This window comes from Centruroides sculpturatus, unplaced genomic scaffold, assembly GCF_000671375.1.
Source record: "Centruroides sculpturatus isolate CEXI.00-Female unplaced genomic scaffold, Cexi_2.0 scaffold518, whole genome shotgun sequence".
NCBI classification, from domain to species: Eukaryota; Metazoa; Arthropoda; class Arachnida; order Scorpiones; family Buthidae; genus Centruroides; species Centruroides sculpturatus.
Window position 1 is genome coordinate 392,473 of NW_019384901.1, and position 25,270 is coordinate 417,742.

The following is a 25,270-nucleotide window of genomic DNA, read 5'->3' on the forward strand; positions in this document are numbered from 1 at the left end:
AAAATTTCTACAAATCTATAACCAGCGTGAAATATGCTCAATTGCTTACGCAAACGTTTTTGGATCCCACTGGATCCTTCATCAGGCTATGTTCCATTTGCAACGATCCGTTAGAATGTCAGCTGTCTTTGGAACGAAATTTCAAAAATCGTATTTCGCATTCCATTTGGAATCACGTGCCTTCCAACTCAAAACTCCAGTTGCTACCTAACGATCTTCTTCTTGTATGTCAGATTATATATTTTTCATGAATAAATTTGTTTAAGTGTGTCAGAAGTCGGAGAAAATGCGTGTAGCTATTTTTAACTTATTATAAGTACCAATGTCATTTTAATTTGAATCTCCTTTCCGTATTAGGGCTTGCCATGCCAACGATGACGTGATTTCATCTTTGGAATTAATGGGGGTTGATGAGTCGTAGGCTTTGCATATTTCTATTTGTTCTAACCATCTGAGTTGGTCCACATATGACGTTGTGATAAGGAGTTTGGCCCTCGCGAAGTCTGCCGATATCTCCGGATCCAATGCATATACAGATAAAGCGGTGGTACATCTGTTGTGTATAATGTCCTTTTGGTGTTCCTTCCATCTTACTCCAACCGCCCTTTTCGTGGCTCCAATGTATACTAACTCTCTGTCGCATCTATGGTCGGTGAGAAACACTGCATACACCCCAGGAAGTCTGTCTCGACCCGGCTTGTCTTTCTCATTGCGTAGAAGATGATAAATAGATGGGCATCTTCTGTACGCTATGCGCACTCCTTGTTGTCTCGCGATTCTACGATACACGGAATCTAAGATCGGGTTGTATGTGACCGGTATGATGCGGTGTTCCTGTTGTATGCCATCCCCATTAGTGGTAGCAGATGGTGGTATTCCAGCGTTGTGTTGTCTTGCCAATTTCTGTACTATGTTGTTGAAGCCATGTAGGTAGGCTGGCCACCTTTTGGAGATATCTCATTTCTTTATCCAATGCCCTCTGTGTAGAGCAGTGCATGTGTGCTCTTTTGACAAGTGTCCTAAATGCTGACAATTTGTATCCGATCGGGTCGCAAGAGTCCGCCAGTATATACGTTGGGAAGTCCGACTCCTTTCGGTATATAGATGTGCTTATGCTAGATCCTCTTGCAATGCTCACATCCAGAAAGTGGACCGTGGAATCACTATGCTGTTCCAGCTCGATAGTTAGGCCATACGGGTTGTTGTTTACCTGATCCACAAAGCGGTTGATGTCATGGTCATTCCTCCACAGTATAATGATGTCATTGACGTAACGCTTGTATAAAATGATGCTGTTGAAGAAATTCGGAATTATCTTTTCCTCCAGTTGTTGGATGACGAGTTCGCATAGATCTCCGGAGACCGCGCTACCCATGGGTACACCTCTGCCCTGGTTATAAGTGATTCCATTGAACTGGAACACGGAGTTGTAGCATACCAAGTGTGCCAACTCCAGAATTTGTTGGTGTAAACGTTCATCATTCACGTATTGCGAAAGAAAGTCTCTGATGGCACAAAAACAAGGTGACAACTCAATGGAAGGGTATAATGACCGGAAATCCATGATCGATATGTAAGCTGGTTGTTCAGTACGTTTGAGGATTTCTATTAATTCATTCAAACCGGAAATAGTATATCGGTGTCCTTGTAACTGTGGTGAGATGATGTGATGCAAAGCCTCCTCCAATTTGCAGGTGGGAGATTTAGCTTTATCAACAACAGGTCTTAGCTTCTGTCCTTGCTTATGAATTTTCACAAATGCGAACAGTTTGGGGGTGTCTGATGCGTCCATGACTATATCCTGCATCCCTAGCCTCTTCACCAATCTCGAGCCTGAAAAGCGTTTAACTCTGGCGTGGAGTTTTTCAATCGCTCCGATTTCCTGCTCAACGCATCTGGTATCCTCGATATATTCGTACAACTCCCTTTCGTAAGTTTTCCTTTTCATCACTACCAATGCCTTGGTTTTATCAGCCTTAGTGAATGTGATGTTATTATCGTGGCTCCATCTAATTGCACTTGATATGTCCTCTTTGAATCGATACACTCGTGTTGACTACTTGATGTTTTTAATTTTGTAGGTGGCCATCCATCTGTAATATTCTTTTTGTATATTCGACATGCCTGTATCACTCTTTCGACGTCTGGGATGCACTTATTAAGCATCTCCCTTTTGGCTGGTGTAGGGGCATATGCCGGGCCAAATCTCAGGATCCTTTGGACATGTTAAGGTACCTGTATATCATCCCATACCACAAAGGTACAATCCTGCCTAAAGCGGTTGGCCGGAGTTTGATACCGAAGGATCCAGTTAAGTTTCTTGCGATATCTCATTCTAAGATTATAGCTAAGCCTTTCTTGAATCAGTGCTATTTTTGCATTCTCCACTTTAAGCTGTTGTAGATCTCTTTGGAACATGGCATTCTCTGTATTTATAAGCCGTGTCAAGTTGGAATATACTAGTTTTCTGGTTGTCCTAATTGCCCTATTCATGCACATCTATCTGATTCTGTCTATCAACGTCATGGATGCACCAGACACCTCCAAACTGTTCGCATTTGCAAAAACTCATAAGCAAGGACAGAAGCTAAGACCTGTTGTTGATAAAGCTAAATCTCCCACCTGCAAATTGGAGGAGGCTTTGCATCACATCATCTCACCACAGTTACAAGGACACCGATATACTATTTCCGGTTCGAATGAATTAATAGAAATCCTCAAACGTACTGAACAACCAGCTTACATATCGATCATGGATTTCCGGTCATTATACCCTTCCATTGAGTTGTCACCTTGTTTTTGTGCCATCAGAGACTTTCTTTCGCAATACGTGAATGATGAACGGTTACACCAACAAATTCTGGAGTTGGCACACTTGGTATGCTACAACTCCGTGTTCCAGTTCAATGGAATCACTTATAACCAGGGCAGAGGTGTACCCATGGGTAGCGCGGTCTCCGGAGATCTATGCGAACTCGTCATCCAACAACTGGAGGAAAAGATAATTCCGAATTTCTTCAACAGCATCATTTTATACAAGCGTTACGTCAATGACATCATTATACTGTGGAGGAATGACCATGACATCAACCGCTTTGTGGATCAGGTAAACAACAACCCGTATGGCCTAACTATCGAGCTGGAACAGCATAGTGATTCCACGGTCCACTTTCTGGATGTGAGCATTGCAAGAGGATCTAGCATAAGCACATCTATATACCGAAAGGAGTCGGACTTCCCAACGTATATACCGGCGGACTCTTGCGACCCGATCGGATACAAATTGTCAGCATTTAGGGCACTTGTCAAAAGAGCACACACGCACTGCTCTACACAGAGGGCATTGGATAAAGAAATGAGATATCTCCAAAAGGTGGCCAGCCTACCTACATGGCTTCAACAACATAGTACAGAAATTGGCAAGACAACACAACGCTGGAATACCACCATCTGCTACCACTAATGGGGATGGCATACAACAGGAACACCGCATCATACCGGTCACATACAACCCGATCTTAGATTCCGTGTATCGTAGAATCGCGAGACAACAAGGAGTGCGCATAGCGTACAGAAGATGCCCATCTATTTATCATCTTCTACGCAATGAGAAAGACAAGCCGGGTCGAGACAGACTTCCTGGGGTGTATGCAGTGTTTCTCACCGACCATAGATGCGACAGAGAGTTAGTATACATTGGAGCCACGAAAAGGGCGGTTGGAGTAAGATGGAAGGAACACCAAAAGGACATTATACACAACAGATGTACCACCGCTTTATCTGTATATGCATCGGATCCGGAGATATCGGCAGACTTCGCGAGGGCCAAACTCCTTATCACAACGTCATATGTGGACCAACTCAGATGGTTAGAACAAATAGAAATATGCAAAGCCTACGACTCATCAACCCCCATTAATTCCAAAGATGAAATCACGTCATCGTTGGCATGGCAAGCCCTAATACGGAAAGGAGATTCAAATTAAAATGACATTGGTACTTATAATAAGTTAAAAATAGCTACACGCATTTTCTCCGACTTCCGACACACTTAAACAAATTTATTCATGAAAAATATATAATCCGACATACAAGAAGAAGATCGTTAGGTAGCAACTGGAGTTTTGAGTTGGAAGGCACGTGATTCCAAATGGAACGCAAAATACGATTTTTGAAATTTCGTTCCAAAGACAGCTGACATTCTAACGGATCGTTGCAAATGGAACATAGCCTGATGAAGGATCCAGTGGGATCCAAAAAACGTTTGCGTAAGCAATTGAGCATATTTCACGCTGGTTATAGGTTTGTAGAAAGTTTATTGTTCCCAAAATTGTTTTAGAAAAACAGTTACAGTATAAATCTTATTACCTTCAGTTGCTATAGACTTTTGCCAATATTCATAAAGCTATCAGCCTTTTTTTCATTTAATAATTGTATATACAGTAGAATGTAAACAGCATTTTTTAATAATTTAGATACTAGTCATTGCAAATATTTAACTTAATAGCTGTATTATTTTTTTTCAAGAATTTTAGTATCACTAAAAAGTTTAACTTAAATTTATGTTTATCATCTGTCACTTTTTTGGTAAACCTAGTATAAGTTTGTTTATTAGGCAGTTGCAAGAAATATACTTATATCTAATTTAATAAAATAAGTTAAAAATTACACAAATATTATAAAAGGTGATACATAAAAATCTGGACTGTGGTTGTGCATACTACTAGAACACATTTATTGAAAATTGTTCAGTTCAATGTGCAAAGACATTCTTGTGGAGTATGACATTAGTTAAGGTCTTGTTCTAATGCTGTGTATGTAAAATGAAGCCTAGTAAGCAGGTGATCTTCAATGTGTAGGATAAATGATGGAGCAACATCCAGAATTCTCCAAATCAAATATTGCACAATTTCTTCTTGAAGGTATTTCAAAAAGTACAATCTAAGTCATCAAAGCAAGATTATGAGAAAGAGATTCTAATGAGTAAAAAGTAAGAAAGTGAATGACAAAAAGAAAGATAGCATTGCTGAAAAAAAGGCATTCTATAACAGAGATGGCATTAGAGAGAGAACTGCTGCTTCAACTATAGTCATTTGTGAATTTTGAAGTTAGTTATCAATCTGATTGAGAAATCTGATGTTATAAATATTGATATGAAAAACACAGCTACAGTTATGAATATTGATTGATATGAATGAAGAAAAAAAGTCCACCAGATCCAGATTACATAGGAAGAAAAACTTCCATAACTTCTAAAAGGAAGGAATAATGATGAAGACTATTATTTCTTCTTGAAAATATGTTATAAAGCATCTCTTCTCAATGAAAATTATTAATATCATCTCAAACAACCTTACCTGATTCAACAGAGTAGAAAGCCCATGAAGTCACTTCGAATGAATATTTTAAGTTATATTGATATTTCATTGTTTTCCTGAAGTTGTCATAATCTAGGTAAGATCATCCAAAGATTACTATAGATTATGAAATAAAATACAAGTGGTGGCTAAATAAAAGTATAAGCTGAATACTTTTTTAATAAATTTTTCCATTCGGTTACTTTAATTAGCATTTTCAGCTTTGATCCAAATAAAGAACAATATAATTTAAAATTTGGAATACAGCTGTTCAACACATTAAACAAGTAACACTCACATTCATTGTTAGTCTAATTTTAAGTGTGACAGAAAATTAAAATTGATAGGAGTGAATTTAAACTGTTAATTTGTCAGATATTAAATATTATAACAACACATCTACTGTACATTCATTCTGTTGCACACATTTTGAATTTTTTCACTCTAAATATAACTTCATTCTATTACCTATTTGCAAAAATTTTCAAAATGTAATAAACCATATTCCTGCAGAATATGAATATCATTAACTTTAGATAAAGACAACTTCCAAAAATTGAATGAATAATACATTCTCCACAAACTCTCCCATCAACACAAATTCTCAAACTGAAGATTAATTTACATATTACTGTGTAATATTAAACACTGCATGATATGTTTAATTTCTTAAAAATTAGAAATTCTGACTGTATGAACAAAAAATTATTTTTAAATATTATCAAAACAAATTAAACTAAATTTCACACAAATTAAAGATATAAGTAAGTTATTTTATTCAGTAACCCATTCAAACTATTTACATTGTTTCATAAGTAAAGTAACAGAGAATAACAAAGACATGAAAATGGAAAGCAACATGTGATGCAACACACAAGTACCAAAAAATCCAGCAACAAGTTATTAAACTTTCACAGCAATGTTTAGTGGTGCCATCTGTTATAATATTTTAATTATAAAACTTTTTTTTAACCATTATAAAATAGAAAAATTTTGCTTAACTTAAAAGCTTAACTTTGAGGGTAGGGATGAGTTCTAAAAAAATGTAAATGCTAATAACAAGTAAAATCGTCATCAAGTCCAACCTTACTGGAGATACACACAACCCCCCTTTATCTCCCCACCCCTCAACCTTTAACTACCAAAAATTAATAGCGTTAATCCTCCTAATAAACAAACCTCCCTGCAAAATGTCAGAAATTTTTGACAAAAAGCATAGGAATTATTAAGCTTCAGAGTGAACAAAATCATGCCCCCCCATACACACTAACGTCCATACTAGTGATGTGCCAGATATCTGTATCCATATCCGTGGATATCCAAGGGAAAAAAAGATCCGTATCTGTATCCATTACTTTTTAGCAGATCTTTAACGGATCTTTTATCTTAATGAATTTAATTACTTATATAAAATTTTAAAGATAGGTAGCAATAAAATACTAATAACTTCAACTCACATCACTTTTTATTTCTTAAAATCACATATTTGGCACATTCATATTGCAAAAATTTTATCATGTTTATCAATTTTATCATATTGCAAAAATTTTATCATGCAAAAATCATTTACTATCGTAAAATATTTCCATATTACACTGCTAAACTTTTTTGTCGACCTTGTTTTTATTTTAATTTAACTCAACACTCTCCAAAAACACAAACATAATCTATGCTGTTCCGTGTCACACTAAACTATAAACAAAAACACGCACAATACAAGTCAAAACACGTCGCATTACAAAGCATCAACTATCGGTCCAAGGTCACACGCACCAGCGCTGACTGAGTACAAAAGTTGAGATTCGTATCCGTATCCACAGATCTAGACACTAATGATCCGTATCTGTATCCGTATCCATGGATATACATTTTTAATGATCCGGCACATAACTAATCCATACATACAGAAAAAACCCCCAAATTTTTTGCATTTCTTGATGTTTCAAGGTCTAAAGTCCAAAAATGTAAAAATCTGGGGGGGGGATCATTTTTTGACCAATCGCCATACTTTCCCTCTGTTATATATAACAGCCAAGAAAGTAAAATTGACAGAAGCAACTATTCTATGTATATAGTCATCAAGTAACAAAAGTGCATGTAGCTTTCAAACTTGTTTGAAGTTTTTGTAAGATAATCCAATCATCATCAGCTATAATAATAATAATAATAATAATGAGTTCTTATTACAGGTAACCCCCGTATAACACGGTAGTTACGTTCCAAAAAATTGCTGTGTTATGCGAAACAAAGAACTAGTATGAAAAGGAGGGTTAGGTTCCAAAATTTAAAAAACATGCTATTATATTTTCATAATTAAGATAAGAAAATTTTAATAAAGGTATTTAAGTGATACATATTAATATAAATTAAACAATGTTTTCTTCGTCATCACTAAAAACACTATTAATTAACCGAGAGCGTTTTCTTTTTGGCAAGTTATCCTTATCCTCTGAGCATTTTTCTGCATTATCTTCAGATCCATGCTTTACCTTTTGCAAAATGTATAAAATTTTAGCTTGCTTGCTTCTAGTTAAAAGATCTTTATAAATTTCCTCATATGGTGCTAAGCACTTATGAAGAATAAAGCAAGTATAAAACAAGGGAAAAACATCTGGCAACATCAGAAGCAGAAGCGTCGAGATCTGGCAACATTGAAACAAGTTTCGAGAAGGACCACGTGTATTGACAGTAGGCGAGAAGAGAAAATTTACATACTTAAGTACTAATAGTTCATGAAAATTATTATTTTCGTGAACTATTATTACTTAAGTATGTAAAAATTTATTACATTTCATGTTGTAGGAGGGTTTTACCCAATTCTCGAACCGTGTCAGAGTGAAACCGTGCTATAACAGTACCGTGTTATACGAGGGTGGTACCAATTCTCGAACTATGTTAGAGTGAATCTGTGCTATAGAAGTGCTGTGTTATACAGGGGTTACCTGTAGTAAATTTCTTTTGATTGGTTATTATTTTTTAAGATATTTCTTAGTCTTAGAAAAATAATACACAAAAAGCAACTCTTCTTCATTAATCAAAATTTTTATTTGTAAAGGTATCATCTAGTATGATATTTATGTTTCATTTCATAAGAATCCAAACAACTTAATTTTTAGGTTTTTAAAGCAGTAATTTTGTTAAACAATTATTCTATCCTGTTTTATGTTCAGAAAAAATATAAACATGAGTAATAATATAATTTTTAACATCATAATAATTAATATTTAAAAATAAAATTCATTTATTATTACAAATGTAAAAACTAACATATAAGCAATAATTTCCATAAATAATCAATAAAATATGCAATTTTATATCCTATTCCATAAATAATCAATAAAATATGCAATTTTATATCCTTTATCATTTATGTTTCTTGTGAAACAAAATTAAACCACTGTTTTGTAAGTAGGCTATAAAGTATTATTTATGAAGTAAGTTTTTCTTGAGAGCATTTTTCAGTAATTTCTTTTTATAATCTTTGGATTTTTAGGTTTTTTTTCTTAATTCCCATATTTTGGAAAACCTTTAATAATTAAAATTATATAATTTTTTTTATACATAGAATGATACTTAAAAATCATTCTAATATATGTTTTTAGGAAGATGAATATAGAAATAACAGAGAATCCTATAAAACAACAGATAAGTGTAGAAGAAAAATTACAGACTGCAAAAAAATTTAAAGAGGTAACTAAATTTTTAATTTAAAATTTTATGATAAATTTTATTAAACAAATGATTTAATGAAAATCATTTATTTTTTTTATAATGCAAATCAATTGATTATCTTTAACTTTTTATAAATAGATTTATTGAAAAGTTATTAATTACATTGTTTTTTCTGGTGGTACAGAGATTAATAATGGAGATATTAAGCAGTAATAATAATAATGATGATTTGCCGAGGTAAGGTATCATCATAAGGAATAGATATATTAAAATTTGACATTGATACTGACAAAGTTCAATAAAAATTCTGTATTAATAATGTCATGCAAATATATACTAAGATACACAGATAAATGCCATTAAAATACTCAAAGAAAGAAAAGAGGATATTTAAAGTACAGTATTCAAAATTCATATACAATTGATATACTATATACAATTGAGTATCAGTTTTCCTAAATAAAATAAATTATTATTACTGTTCTCTCTTAATGCAAACTGTAATTTACTATGTGAAAATTTTTAAATATAAAATTTGAAATAAGAACAATTGTTATATAACTTTAGAAATGCTATTTGATTTTGGTCGTTTTGGGAAGATTCTTTTTGAGTATAGCAATGTGTATATATTGGTATGATAGAACTTTTTTCAATAAAGAATGTTATTTTTAGATTCTATTGATAAATCTTACCTGTTGAATAGGGATCCATAATTTAAGTGAAATGAAATTATAAAATTTATGAATTTAACTTTGAGATTTGGTAATAATAATTTTTATCCAGTAAATTTTGTTAAACTAAAATCTTATTATTCAATTCAGTTCAATTCAAATTTATTAGCAAAAGGGAGAGATTTCCCTGTTACAGAGGGTAATACATATAGATGGTATTAGTTAACAATTTTACTTTACAAAAGTATTATATTGATAATAAAACAATCATAATTTAACAGAACCGTACAGTCATTTTGCCTTATATCTTATAGACATGAACAGAATAAGTAAAAAAAACCGTAATANCATTTATATATATATATATCTCGCCGGGTAATGCGATAGCTGGCTGAGTGCCATTGTGGAGATGGTCTTAGGCCGTGGGCGATGGAGTCGTCCCGTCAGTGCCGTATTTAACCAAGTAAGGTTATATCTAATGTAATATACTTCTGGAAGCGAAGACTCGCTCAGGGTTCGGGTGGAGTAACTGGCAAGTTCACCGCACAGCAAGCAGAGGTTGTGGGTTCAAGCTTGTTAATGGCTTTAGTAGCTGTGGCTAAAATTTGTAAATTAAGGGAGGGACCTTTACAAGAGATAGTTTATGGTTTTTTGTAAGTGATACCCTATCTTATGTCTTATTAATAACTCTTTAATTGATCTTCCCTCTCCCTGTCCTGGGCCAGTTCTTTTTTCCAGAAGGTTCTAAATTTATTTAATAATTTATTTATTTAATTATAATTATTAATTTACTTAAGAGATGGCGCCTAACGTCTACCTCTAGTGATATCATATTGTTCACGCATATTTGTAAGTTCTTGGCAGTTTTGTAGAAGGTGGAATGCTGAGTCTTCAGATTGACATAAACAACAATGGGTATTTGAAAAGTTTATGTAGATATTATTGACAAAGAGAGAATATTTGTTAAGGTGTAGCTGGATTATTAGTCGTTTCACATTCAAATCAATTGGATGTCACATATATGGCTGAGAAGATGGGATTTCGAATGAGTTGGTGTACCAGGGATGATAATTACTATGGTTTAAAGAGAGCTGATCTTTATTTATAGATTGAGATATGGCAGAGTTTAATAGAAGAGTATAACTGTATTTCCAATCTTGAATGATATCTTTAAATAATACTTTTAATATGGCAAATGAGTTCAAAATTTTACATAATTTGTATTGTCAAAGCTGCTTGTAATTTATGTTTTTGCTCTGCTTGATTATTTCTTGATGTAGGAAAGTTATATTATTGTCACTTTTGAATTTGAGTCTATAATAAAATTTAATTATACGTTTTAATAGCAGGTGAAATGACTAGATACGATTTGTTTCATATCGGAGAGCATAACTGGGAATTGTTCTTTCTAGATGGAATAATTTACATAAGAAATAGACATGAAAGGACTTGAGTTTGTGTTGGGAGAACTAAGTGAAAAACCGTAGAGAACACGAGGGGGCGCAGTGGTTGTTGGCGCCAGGGTTGAAGGGTGGTAAGGTGAAGTGTGGAAAACGTGTCTAAAGTTCCTGTATTTTTCTTTGTTTAATATTCAAGAAGTAAAAGTTGTTAACTTATAACTGAAGGTGTGCTTCCTTGGTTGAGAGAAACAAAGTCAACATTAACAGTTTGTATAAATAATCCAGACTCCAGATAGGGCTTGCATAGTAAATAATAGGGTTGATTATAGAATTGTATAGTTTCATATGGATATTCAAATTAGAGGTTTTCAGGGTTAAGCATAGAAATACAAGGTTGTCGATAGCCTGCTTTACTTTGATGTTGATTCTTGAGATTTGAGCTTTGGAAGGTTACGTTCCAAACAGGGCTGTGGAGTTTTCGTGTTTTAGTCGAAGTCAGTCATCAAAAAATCCGCCGACTCCTTTTTACTTATCAACTTGTATGTACTGTATATAAAACGGAAAAGTATTGGAATCGTGTCAAATTTGACCTTCCAAGTTTTTTTGCAAATCTACACATTTGGAGACCTCCCAAATCCCTCAAAAAGGGAAAAAATTCGTGCGCATGTGTGTGTTGGCGTCTAATTTGTTTAATTTCTTTATTTTCTGTTCTGAGATATTGTTTAAGAAAGAAACAATAAGGTAAAGTTTAAGAAACGAAATGTGGCACTGTAGCTTGCGTATAACGGGGCATTAATACTATTAAATTTTGGTTCTTAATTAAAGGTCAACAGAGTGAAGGCATAAAAGTGGTCATGTGTCATATCTCTTAATGAATATTTTACTCGTTATTAGCATTCAAAATTAAAAAAATAAAATAAAATAAAACTCATCTCTATCCTCAAAGTAAGCTTTTTTGCCATTTTATAATAGTACAGTAAAACCGATTAAGATATTCTCGCCTACGATGTTAGAATGTGTATGGGGACATGATTTAGTTCAATCACTTTGACGCTTAATAACTAACTCCTGTGTTGAACCATCTGACTCTGATTCTGACCACTCTGATCACAGAAATTATTAGGCTTCAAACAGGGTGAACAAAATCATTCATCCCACACACAGCCTAACATCCACACACATAGAAAAAACACCTCAAACCTTTTTCCATATCTTGAAATTTCGAGGTGTCCTGAGTCCAAAAATGTAAAAATTTGGGAGGGTCATTTTTTGATTGAGCACTACACTTTTCCTCTGTTATATATAACAGCCAAAAAAGTAAAAATTATAGAATACATATTTATATATTACTTAGAACGTAGAAACTTTTTATTCCAAAGCAAAAAGACTCCTCTATCTTTATTAGAACTCTGTTTATTGAATCTTTTATTCTGAGGTCATGTGATGACATCAGAATTTCCGGGTCTCTTTCGGTAACAAGTCCGTCCCTGGTCGGAGTTGGTAGATTTTTACGCGACTTCACAGCCCTGATTCCAATCAAAGATGACACCCAGATAGTTTACTTCATTAACTGTTTGTAGTAGAGTATTGTCATGGTATATTTTAGTTTCTTTTTCAGATATTTTGCTATTATTGCGAAAAACAATAATGTTGGTTTTAGCCGGATTTATTACTAAGTGAATTGATTTAAAATAAAGATTTAGATGGTTAATTTTTCTTTGTAATGATATTTTGATGGTATGGTAATTAGTATTACTAGATCATCTGAGAATAGTATCTAGTGAAAGATTCTGTTATTTATTTCAATACCATTGGTAGAATTATGAAAAAGTTGATCAATGCTGAGTAGATAGAAATTAAATAAATATGGTGAAAGGGGATCACCTTGGAGAACACCACGAAAAAAAGTTAGAGAGGGGGAAAGGATCTTGTCTTGTTTGATCTTTATGTTATAATTTGAGAAAAGCTTTTTTATAGTAGATACGAATCAGGTACTTGCACCGCAGGCTTTTAAATTATTTACTAGTAGTGGGATATAGATTGAATCAAAAGCTTTTTGTACAGTATTATCATTTGTAATATGAATATTGCTGATTCAGTTCCTTTATTTTTGGTAAAAGCATTTTGAAATTTAGCTTCCAGATCAGTAACTTTAGTCTATTGTTGAAATTTATTTGACAGTATTGAGGTAAGGCATTTTCTTATAGTTGATAATAATGCTATAGGTCTGTAATTATTAAGGGAAAGTTGATCACCCTTTTTTATGGATCATAGTAAGAATAACTGTATTCCAAGAATCAGGAAAAGAAGTGGCTTTGTACAGTACATGGCATTAAAGAGATATAACAATTTTAACCTGGAGTTATTTGGAAGCATTTTTAGAAATTTAGTAGGAATATTATCATTTCCGGGGTTGAGTTGCTCTGTTTTCTGAATTGCTTCATTCAGTTCTTCAATAGTAAAATCAGAGTCTAAATATTTGTTATAAGCATCAGTGTTTATTATTGGTAGTAGGTTTGAATGAATTTTTGAGAATCTTTGATAAAAATTTTTCCAAATATCAAAGTCAATGATTGGTGAATTTTCAGTTAGGTTTGATTTAAAATGGAATCTTCTTATTGTAGACCAGAATAATTTACTGTTTTTACTATTTTTTGATTAAGTTTGATTCAAGTTTCCTGAAGTAGTTTTTCTTTTTTGTCTTGAGTAAGTTGTAGGATTGTTTGGCTTTCTTGTAATTAATAAAATTATCATCATTAGAGTTTAGTCTGAAAATTTTTAGTTTAGATTGCTTTTCTATTTTCATTTTATGACAATCAAAATTGTACCAGATTTGTCTGAATCTATTATGAAGGTTTCTTTTTTCATTATTATTGTATACATAATCATTCATTATATTTGTCATTAATTTATAAATTTCTTCACTATTGTTTTCTGTTATTATCGGAATGTCAGTAAATTGTTTTTCAAATTCTATTGAATATCTTGAAGTTTTGTATTTTATTCTTTGACTTTTAATTGATAAGTTTTCTGATTTCTTAGTCGAAAATAGTAAAAATTTTGCTATTGCAGGTAGGTGATCGGAGATGTTGAAAGTAGTTGTGGTGAAGTCCAGACAGCAATCCAGTAGTAAGTCTGAGTAGATTGTATAGTCAATAGTAGATTTTCTGGCATATGTTAAACAAGTGTATTCTGCAGGAATATCAGGCTTGAGGCATCCATTTATTATGTACATTTTAAGATCCATTATTATTTCTATTAGTTTTTCCCCAGTCTATTAAGCTGTTTATCTTTCGATTGATGAATATTTTGTATTAGAAGATTAGGTCCATCATATTTAGAGTCCATTGTTTCACCGATTCTTGCATTAAAATCTCCTAGTATAATAGAGTAGGGAGCTGTATGTTGCCAAATATCAATTAGTTTGGAGGTTTCATTTAGATTTGTTAAATCATCAGGAGGGATATAAACAAGTATTAGAGTCATTAGTTTATTAGTTATATTTGCAAAAATGAGTTTGTTGATTGAGATAAGAACCAGGATGTAGTTGTTGGATTTTTTTGTATTATTTTACAAAAATCCTTTTTATTAATATATAGAGACCACCACTCGGACAACCTGGGCCTATTGGTTTATGTGCCACTAGCAGACCCCGCCACGCTTTGTTGTGGCTCAGAATGTATCTATTATAAATGTATAACACTTCCCCCGTGGAGGGAGAATTTTTTGAAAAATTTCTTCTTAGTGTACATTCTCTTGACGTACCCTGTTAAAACACAATCAAAAACGGGAAAACCCGCATTTAAAATAGTATAATAGAAGCCAAGTTCTTCAGAGTAAGCCTTAATCCTGTCTCTCTCCCTCGCGGGGAGAATATCGAAAAATCCCTTCTTAGTGTACATTCTGTTGATGTACCCTATTAAAATGCAAAAACCCACATCTAAAGTAGTATAATAGAAGCCAAGTTCTTCACAATAAGCCTTAATCCTGTCTCTCTCCCCCGTGGGGGAAATATCGAAAAAACCATTCTTAGTGTTCATTCTGTTGACGTACCCTATTAAAATGCAATCAAAAATGCAAAAATCCACATCTAAAATAGTATAATAGAAGCAAAGTTCTTCACAGTAAGCCTTAATCTGTCCCTCTCCCATTACTGATTCTATTATAAATTTATCAAAAAAATTTGACTTATAAGTTAATTCAGAGGTTATCCAAGTTTCTGTTATAGTGAAGATATTGGGTTCAAGCTTGGAATAAAAAGTGTTGATTAGAGGAATTTTATGTTTAAGGCTTTGGCTATTCCAGTTGACAATAGTAAATAATTGGTTGTTCAAATAAGTTTTATCATATTGAATTTTACTTTGCTTCTTAGTATATCAGCTTGTTGTATTTGTTAACCTAGAAGACGGTTATTTATTTGAAATAAGCTTCCTCTGCAGCAATACAATATTCAGAACAATATTCTCCTGTTCTAGAAGACAGAAGAAAGGTATCCACATGAACTAATTTCCCAGTATTTAAACTGTAAGTTAATTTTTTACGTTCATTTATTAAAGTGTCATTACTTAGTTTGACCTGAGGATTATGTTTTTGCAGTTCGTAGAAAGTTGGGAGTAAGTATTTTCGTCTAATCCTTGAGTTTTTTGTTAAGTCCATTCTTCTAGCAAATTCTGTTGTTTCTTCCATATAAAGGTAGAAAAAATGCAATCACAAATATGATTATTGCCAAGAGTTAGTCTTATAGTTGAATTTGGTGATTTAGTGAGTTGAACTATTTCCAGGATGTCTTCTTGAGCTATGTTTTGCAAGTTTAATGAGGTAGTAATAAAATTATGAATTTCTAGTCTAGAAATAGTTTTAGATTTGGGATAATTATATTATTGTGGTGGTGATCATTAATTAAAGAGTTCATTTTAAATTGAATACAGTCCTTATCTACTTGTAATTTGTCGACCTGTTGTTTTAGATTATTTATTTGTTCTTCCATTTTTTTCTGCTGTTCTTTAGTTTTACGGATGTTTTCATGTATAAGGTCAAGATCATCTTTTATAATAATCATTTGGCTAAAAAGTTTATCTTTAGAAGTGTTAATCAAGTTGGAAATTTTGTTCCATAGGACTGTTGTAGAGGTATCTGGTAGATTGTCCAGTTTGTTAAGTAAAGTAGGGTCAAAGTTAATTGATTCACCTGAGAGACTATGAGTGCTTAGTTGTGACAAATTCTGGTTAGAATTCATGTCCTATGTGAAGTCTTCATGAGAGTTTTTTTCAGAACTTAAGTTAAAATCCGTTATTAGCCTGGAGTTTGACGAGGATGGTTGATTCTTTTTACCTTCTAGTTTAGAACAATTCATTGGCAGTCTTCCCTGCTTTGGTGGAGAATGTTGCATTTTTCTAATATTATTATTACCTCTGGTGATATTAGTTAAAACAAATATAAAATTTTTTAAAGCTTTAAGTTAGTCAGAATCAATCAACACTTAAACTTTATGCAAATAACAAAGTGCGCAGGAAAAGTCTCCAGCAGCTCCACGCCCCCTCCTAAAATATTATATTAAAACACTCCTCTGTCTAAATAACTGCTAATGATCTAGATTAACAAAATTTCACTCCTTTCATAACTATGAAGTTAATTCATTCATTGTAAACAGAGAAACAAATTATTATAATTATCAATCATCATCATCATAATCAATTGTATTAAAAATAATCTAAAATCTTTATTACTGAAATAAAAAAAGTTTATTTATAAATAAAATTCAATATGATTGGTTATAAATACACAGGTTGTCTAAAAAAGAAACTGAACTGCTTTAGGAAGAAAAAAACTACAATAAATATGATTACATATTTGAAATAAGCTTCCTCTGCAGCAATACAATATTCAGAACAAGTAATGAGCATTTCAAATGGCTTTCAGCTCCTGTTTTGGTATCTGGTTCAGTACTGCAGTCACAGCAGCCTCAATCTTGGGAATGTCCTTGTAATGAGTCCCTTTCATTAGAATTTTTAGTTTTGGGAACAGAAAGTAGTCAGTCACAGAGAGCCAGATTAGGAGAATAGGGTGGATGGTCAAGGGTTACAATACCTTTTTGAGCCAAAAACTGATGAACGACAGTGCTCTTGTGCATTGTTGTGCTGCAGTGTCCAATTTCCTTGCATGCAATGTTCCAACTGTACACATAAAATTTGAAAGACGTTCTGAAATACCCAAATAATATTCCCTGGTGACATTTGGGACAAATCCTTGTGCATAATACCTTTGGAGTCATAAAAACAAATGAGCATGGTCTTGACCTGTGATTTTTGGAAGCAAAGTTTTTTCAGTGTGGGCTCTTCTGATGATTTCCAGATGGAACTTTGACATTTTGCCAGCGGATTGTATTGGTAGCATCACTTCTCATCACCCGTGACAACGTTTTTGAGAAAATTTGGGTTACAGTGAGCCATTTTGATGATGTCACAAGCATGATGAATGTACTCCTGTTTTTGTTCCTTGGTGAATAGTGCAGAACAAACTTTACATTTGTTTAAATGATCACGTAAAATTATGTGGACAGAGTACTTTGACACCCCCACCTCCTCTGCCAACGTTCTACAGGTCATATTTGGATCTTTACCCAATATTTGACGCATGTGTTTTAATGTTACTAACTGTATTAGACGTCTTCAGATGACCACTTTTTGGTTGATTTTCAATTGACTCCCGGCTGTCTTTGAATCAACTAAACCAGTCATAAACTTTGCCTATCCCAAACACAAGTTTATGACTGGTTTAGTTGATTCAAAGACATCATTCCCATACACTTATTTTAATAACTTAAATGTTTCAGTAAAAGTTTTCTTTAGTGTCATGCAGAACTTAATGTTGACATGTTGTTCCATTTCAATTTTCTGGCTAGGGTCATGAAATAGCCCTTACATTTCTTGCCACACAAAGGATTGTTATGAACTGATTCAAATGCTATTGTGCACAATTGATAAAATTCAAAATTTTGAATGTTATATTGACTGTTGGTACTAGTGCCATCTAGTTATATTTCTAGAGCAAAAATTTGGTTTCTTTTAGACCTGTACAGTATTTTTGTAGTTCAAAAATCACTGCTAGAGATGCTGTTTCCCCTCCCATTATACTTTGAACTTCTTAAATTATTTTGTTTCCCTCCCATATAACTCTTCCCCATGATCTGAAACATGCAGAAACCAAATTTAGCAAACCTTTGCCCATTTGTTCTCTTTGTAGAAGGTGATGAATAGGGTTGGTGCTGAATAATTTTAATCTGAATCATCTTGTGCAAAATGCATGTTATATTCTTATGTAATGTGCATTTTGTGTGTTTTGGAGAAACCTAGTAAAGATGCTCATCATTTTTTTCTTTATTTAAATCATGTTATTGTTGGGAATTAAAATTTTAAACATACTTTGAACTTCTTAAATTATTTTGTTTTCCCAGTTAGACTCCTGAAGATGGTTGATATACTTGAATATAGATCCAAAAACATTCTGACTTATACACATGCTTTGATCAAAATGCTTTTCCTGGAACAAAATATAACAGGTTTTCATAAATAGCAATCAAATTTTTTTTAGGTTTTGTTATTTAACAAGCTCCTTTGTATTGAGAAATGGAAAATTATCAACTAAGTCTGTCATACTATAAATATTAATTGCTAAATGTTATCAATTAAATTTATTAAGTTATTAGTTAGCTGACGTATACAACAGCATAGGACAGTGGTATTCAAATTATGTTCTGCAAAGATTAAATAGGTAAATGTCTCTTCAATCCGAACAAATTTTCGGTAGACTTTCTCACAGCTCTACAGGTTATAAAACTCCTTTATTGTTTTTCACAGATGTATTTCGGGCAAGTTTAATTTTCCTGCTCCTCTTCAGTGCTACAAAACAAATTCATATTGAATTTACACAAAACAACTTTGAGTAGAAAATGCTTACAAGACATAAAAAGACATTTTATAATACCTTAAGATTTCCCTCATGTTTCTTCATCTCTTTTACAGTACTTGTACGATCAATTTACAATGTTTTCAAATTTATAATTTCCAATTATCTCTTAAGGGCGTTTTACATCGAAATCCATACCATTATGCTACACAACTAATTACAAATTATAATTATTAGTAACATTTTAAATCACTTATTTATAACAAATTTTTTCCTTTAAAAAAGGTTATTTACCAAAAAATACATACATACATGTTTTCCTTAAAAGTGTCACAACAATAACACAGTAGTATACGTTGTATAAACTTTAAAAAGGTTCAACATACAATAAAATTTTCTTTTACACGACAATGTATAATCTTAGAAATATAAACTATTGACTTGTTGCGCCCCCTATCATGTTATACCATTGCTGGTCGATTTGCATGCCATTGGAAATGTTTATTAAATTATTACCATTGTATTTCATTATTTCTATATGTTCTTTGAATTTACGTTTATATATATTTTTCTCACAGTGTAGGATTTTAATATTATTTCTATCTATTTTGCAGTTACTATTTTTGATGTGGTTATACCAAGGTGAATTATCATGTTTTAACCGTATGGCAGCTTCATGTTCTTTTATCCGTAATTCCAAAGTTCGACCCGTTTCACCTATGTATTCTTTAGGATTTTGACAGTTGCAATTAATTTTGTAAACAGTTCCAGTTTTTTTCAATTTATCAGTATTGGTTTTGTATTTTCCTAATTTATTTGAGATTTTATTTGAAATTTTATTGGTCAAAGATGGGGCCAAAATTATATTGTCTTTTTTAAGGCATTTAGAGCTATTATTATAAATATCAGCTATGTAAGGGAAGGGTTTGTAATTTTTATCTTTCTTATTTTTTGTTATAAATCTATTATTGTAGTATTGTGTATGCCAGTTTTTTAAAAGGATTTTTGGATAACTATTAAGAATAAATTTATCATCTAATTCGTTTAATTCAGTTTTGCGTTTCTTTTTACTGGTAGTTCTAGTATATATCTTTTTTAATTCCATTATATATGTATTCTTTTTTATACTTTCTGGGATATATGAATAGTAACTGATTGTTTTGTTTACATTGGATGGTTTTTTATAAGTTTCAAATGAATATTTTTCTTTTTCTTTTGTTATAGTTATGTCCAAAAAATGAATTTTATTGTGTTTTTCTAATTCTATGTCAAATTTTATATCCTGGTTTATGCTATTTATTGTATTTAAAATTATTTTGTCATTTGTTATTTTATTATTAAAAATTAATAAGTAATCATCCACGTATCTCATTGCAGTTTTTACCCCAGGAATGTTCATGATTTTATTGTCAATATCTTTCATTACTAATTCTGCAAGTTTTGGCCCCATCTTTGACCCCATGCTAACGCCATCTGTTTGTCTGTAAAAATTATTATATACTTCAAAATAATTTCTTTTATATGCAAATTCTATAAGTTCTAGTAATGCTTGATTAATTTTTAATTGTGTAAGGCTGTTTTTTATTAATTCCCATTTTATGTTCGGATACATATTTTTCACATCTAAACTTATCAATGTGTCTGTTTTTTCTTTTTTTATTTTTTGAATTGTGTTGATTACGTCATCAGCATTTTTTACACTGTTTTTGGAACCTTCAAAGCTTTTTAATTGTTCTTTGATATATTTCTCTAAATTGTAAAGTACTGTATATCTAAAATCAACTATGGGTCTATATTTTTCATCTTGTTTATGTGTTTTTAATCGTATGTTTAATCTTGGGGTTCTATTGTTTTTAAAATTAAGTATGTTATTTTTATCTATTTCATTAATCTTATTGTTCAAATACATATCTTTAATAATTTTTGTTAAATCTTTTTTTATTTTTTCATATGGATTATTATCTAATTTTATATATTGTTTGTTGTTAATTTGTTCTTTTGTTTTATTTTCTAAATCATTATTTACCTCTTCAATCCGAAAATTTGTTCTGATTGAAGAGACATTTACCTATTTAATACATAATACAGCTACCATTAAAAAAATTCTGCAAAGATGTTTATAAGAAATTTTATTTATATTATTTTCACTAAAAATAATGTAAAATAAAAACACCATTGACGTCTCTTTCACACATTATTTCTTTAAACTTTACTGGTTGGATTCTGTAAAAAACAATTCTCTAACGTGTGTGTTCTGTGGATGTTAGAAATTGAAGACCACTAGCATAAGAAATTAACAGCATGTAGATACCTCATTATTTATTTACACGCATCAAACTGAAGATGCCGTATAGAAATGATCATCATATATTTTCAAACACTTGTTCTTAAAATTATGCTTGGTTTCCTAATATTTAGTTTAATTTAGTGCAAGGGTGGCCAACAGTTTTTGCCCCTGGGCCGAATTGGAAAGAAAACTTTTTTCACGGGCTGAACCAGAGGCTGCCCTAGGAAGATTTTGAGGTGGTGCGAGATCTCATTGTGGCGTCACTCCGTAGAGATTAAATTGTACATAGAGTTACGGGTAATTTTTCACATTATCATGCATTATCAACATTCTACACTGTGCTGAAGATGTTTGTAAAGGAGCATTAACTCTAAATGCACAGTGAGTTGTTGACTTCAATTTTTTTTTAAGGTGTCAGAACTTTTCGTCGAGCTATTCAGTCTTGAGTAGCTAGTATTGAAACATTAATCGCAGGTCGTGTAAATTCATTAGATGGGTCTGATCCGGCCCACATGTTGGCCATGCCTGGTTTAGTCTGTTGATCATTTCAGTAAGTAATAATTATTCCAAGTCTGTAGCAAAATACAGTATACTTACATATTTAAGTTAAATAAAGAAGATCCATAGACATATAATAAAAACATATAAAGAAAAACAATGTAGCAACACATACAATAAGAATGCAGATATAGGATGTTTTAACACAAATTGAATAGGCAATTTAACTAAAATCCTTGAAAGCATTTTTCAATACAGTAGAGCGTCATTTATCCGAATCAGTTGGGGGACTGGGGTTGTTCAGATAACTTATATTTTTTTGTACATAATCAGTTATCCGAAAAATATGAACCTATCCCATGTTGAAATTTTTCTCCATTGCGTGTTGCATCACGTTGAATTTTCGTCGATGTTAAGCTTAAAGTAAATTTTTTAAAATAATAATTGTGGCTATTGTCTTGTTAAAAATTATTTCTTTATTTTGTACAAACAAAATAAATATATTGAAAAATATAAAAACAAAAAAATTGTATTTTGGAAGTTAACCTAGTATCTAAAACGTTTGATTCAGCACGACACAGTCAGACTGGAACGCTTTCGGTTAACCAATGTTTCAGTTGATCGGCTTTCGGATAAACGATGCTCTACTGAATATTAATCTTTTCCTCTGTTCTAAAATGAATTCAAATTTTTGAATAAAAAAATTATTTGTATTATTTTATTATATATATAATCCTTTTAATGATAATTATTTGTTTATATATAAATATTATATAAATTTCTTAACAGAATTTTATTACTAAACAGATAATTTAACTACTGTAAAACTTACTAAATATTCATAAATATCTTGATGATTTTTAAAATTTTAATCATGTTCCTATAAAAAAATTTTTTTCAGGAAGGAAATAATTTATATAAAAGTAAAAATTATAAGATGGCAATGGGAAAATATCATAGAGCTCTACTTTATGTTAAAGGCATTGAAGAACATCATCAAAAGAATAATTTACCCAGCATGTTTTATCAAGGCAACTTAAGACAAAATAATACAAAATCTTTATCAAAAAATATACAAGAAGAAGTTAAGATATTGAAAGCGGATTGTTATAATAATCTTGCAGGTATATATATATTTTTTTTTTCTAAACTATTTTTTTATCTTTATATTAATATTGTTGTTATTTACAAGTTAGCAATTCCAGCTTATCATAAAATGATTTACAAATCTTAATTAATATATATAGTTTAATAAAATAATTTCATGATTTTAGTATTGATTATTCTAATGCATATGTTACTGTGAAAGACCGAAATTAGAGAATGTCGATGTTCTCTGGTGAATGTTGACACATACAAAATACGTCAGAGAAAAACTGAATATTTTGTTATATTATTATACATTCGAACAATTGCCGGTGTATGTCGACAAGCACAGATAAGCTTGGTGGAGGTCGAAACGACACCCGAAAAGCCAATGTTGACAGAGAGGCGACAGTCTGTCGCCAAATCCTTTGTGAGTAGCCAGAGATAGGACAAGGTCGTACCTCTTTTCCCAGCAACGGTTTGGTGGAAATTGCCCACTTTGTCACTGGATGGTGTTTTTGTTCTTTTGATCCCATGAGGTGGGGTCGAGTGACAGAGGATGAGAGGGGTCGTCAGTAAGGCGTTGGCGATATCCGAATAAAAGACACCATTAACAGATAATTTCGTAATCACGTAATAACATAATCAGTTCGTAATTTGTAAAGAAAAGTTACTTTCCATACATGAGATTTCTTCTCAAGAAATATCACTGAGAGAAGCAGCTACAGCTAGTTCGAAAAGTGGAGGACAAGGTTGTACACGCTGTCATTGCAAAAAGAAGTGTTCCACGAATAAATGCAGTTGTAAAAGCAAGGGACTCAAAGTGCCATAACAGTAAAAAACCATTTAACTATCCAGCATAATTCTTTAATAACATAAATGCTCAATGCGTTTGAAAACGTTTTTATGTTATTAAAGAATTATGCTGGATAGTTAAATGGTTTTTTATTTTTAAGTTGAATTCTCCAGTAAGCAAGTATACAGTTATTTAGTGCCATAACAGTTTAAGTTATTGCAATAAATAAGATTGTATAACGTTAATCACATAATTTATGTGTATGTGTAATTTTGTGTATTATTTTTCTTTTCTGATTAAGAATGTACTGTTCATTTTAGGTTCAATATTTTATTTACATGTGCTGTTACTTAAGCTTTCTCCTATTTTGACATATTAAAAAGTTGCATTTTTGTCTTAACGTAATAAACATACTTTTATTCAACATTCATCATCAGTGCATGCTGAATGTCGACATTTGCCGGTGTAAGTGAGAAATAATGATATTTAGCAAATATTCCTACATACACAAAACGAATGTGTGAATGCTGACATTCACCAGAGAATGTTGACATTCGCCAAATATCGGTCATTCACAGTAACACATATAAAAATTGGAACTGGATGTAAGTTATGGAGAGACGCTAAAGTAATGAAACCTATCAGTATTGGTTTTTCAGTAATAAATGATAAAAATAAAAATATGTAGTTTACCAAAATTTTATGTTGTCATCTGTTGTAGTTTTGCATTTAATACATATTATATATACATATATATATAATATGTATATATATACATATTATATATATATGTATATATAATATGTATTAAATGCAAAACTACAACAGATGACAACATAAAATTTTGGTAAACTACATATTTTTATTTTTATCATTTATTACTGAAAAACCAATACTGATAGGTTTCATTACTTTAGCGTCTCTCCATAACTTACATCCAGTTCCAATTTTTATATGTGTTACTGTGAATGACCGATATTTGGCGAATGTCAACATTCTCTGGTGAATGTCAGCATTCACACATTCGTTTTGTGTATGTAGGAATATTTGCTAAATATCATTATTTCTCACTTACACCGGCAAATGTCGACATTCAGCATGCACTGATGATGAATGTTGAATAAAAGTATGTTTATTACGTTAAGACAAAAATGCAACTTTTTAATATGTCAAAATAGGAGAAAGCTTAAGTAACAGCACATGTAAATAAACTGTTGAACCTAAAATGAACAGTACATTCTTAATCAGAAAAGAAAAATAATACACAAAATTACACATACACATAAATTATGTGATTAACGTTATACAATCTTATTTATTGCAATAACTTAAACTGTTATGGCACTAAATAACTGTATACTTGCTTACTGGAGAATTCAACTTAAAAATAAAAAACCATTTAACTATCCAGCATAATTCTTTAATAACATAAAAACGTTTTCAAACGCATTGAGCATTTATGTTATTAAAGAATTATGCTGGATAGTTAAATGGTTTTTTACTGTTATGGCACTTTGAGTCCCTTGCTTTTACAACTGCATTTATTCGTGGAACACTTCTTTTTGCAATGACAGCGTGTACAGCCTTGCCCTCCACTT

The 25,270-nt window shown here is 31.8% G+C and overlaps 3 protein-coding genes across 9 annotated transcripts in view; 2 read left to right on the forward strand and 1 right to left on the reverse strand.

Moving 5' to 3' along the window:
- The window catches only part of LOC111631494 (tetratricopeptide repeat protein 9C-like), a 51,537-nt gene that overhangs the window by 13,016 nt on the left and 13,251 nt on the right, over positions 1–25,270 (forward strand). For 5 of the 7 annotated variants that reach the window (XM_023375738.1, XM_023375739.1, XM_023375740.1 and 2 more), the window contains 2 exons: positions 8,960–9,047; positions 22,692–22,914. In XM_023375738.1, coding sequence (XP_023231506.1) covers positions 8,964–9,047; positions 22,692–22,914 — 307 coding nt within the window. In that variant the 5' untranslated portion in view covers positions 8,960–8,963. Of the gene's footprint in view, positions 1–8,959; positions 9,048–9,164; positions 9,267–14,172; positions 14,230–22,691; positions 22,915–25,270 lie in introns of those variants that run through there. The other 2 variants (XM_023375743.1, XM_023375744.1) reach the window with 2 other exon arrangements.
- LOC111631491 lies at positions 854–1,948 on the reverse strand. Its single transcript, XM_023375734.1, has one exon. It carries the CDS (start codon positions 1,946–1,948, stop codon positions 854–856), a length of 1,095 nt encoding a protein of 364 aa, XP_023231502.1.
- On the forward strand, positions 2,417–3,463 carry LOC111631492. The gene has a single exon (XM_023375736.1). The coding sequence runs from the start codon at positions 2,417–2,419 to the stop codon at positions 3,461–3,463; it is 1,047 nt and encodes a 348-aa protein (XP_023231504.1).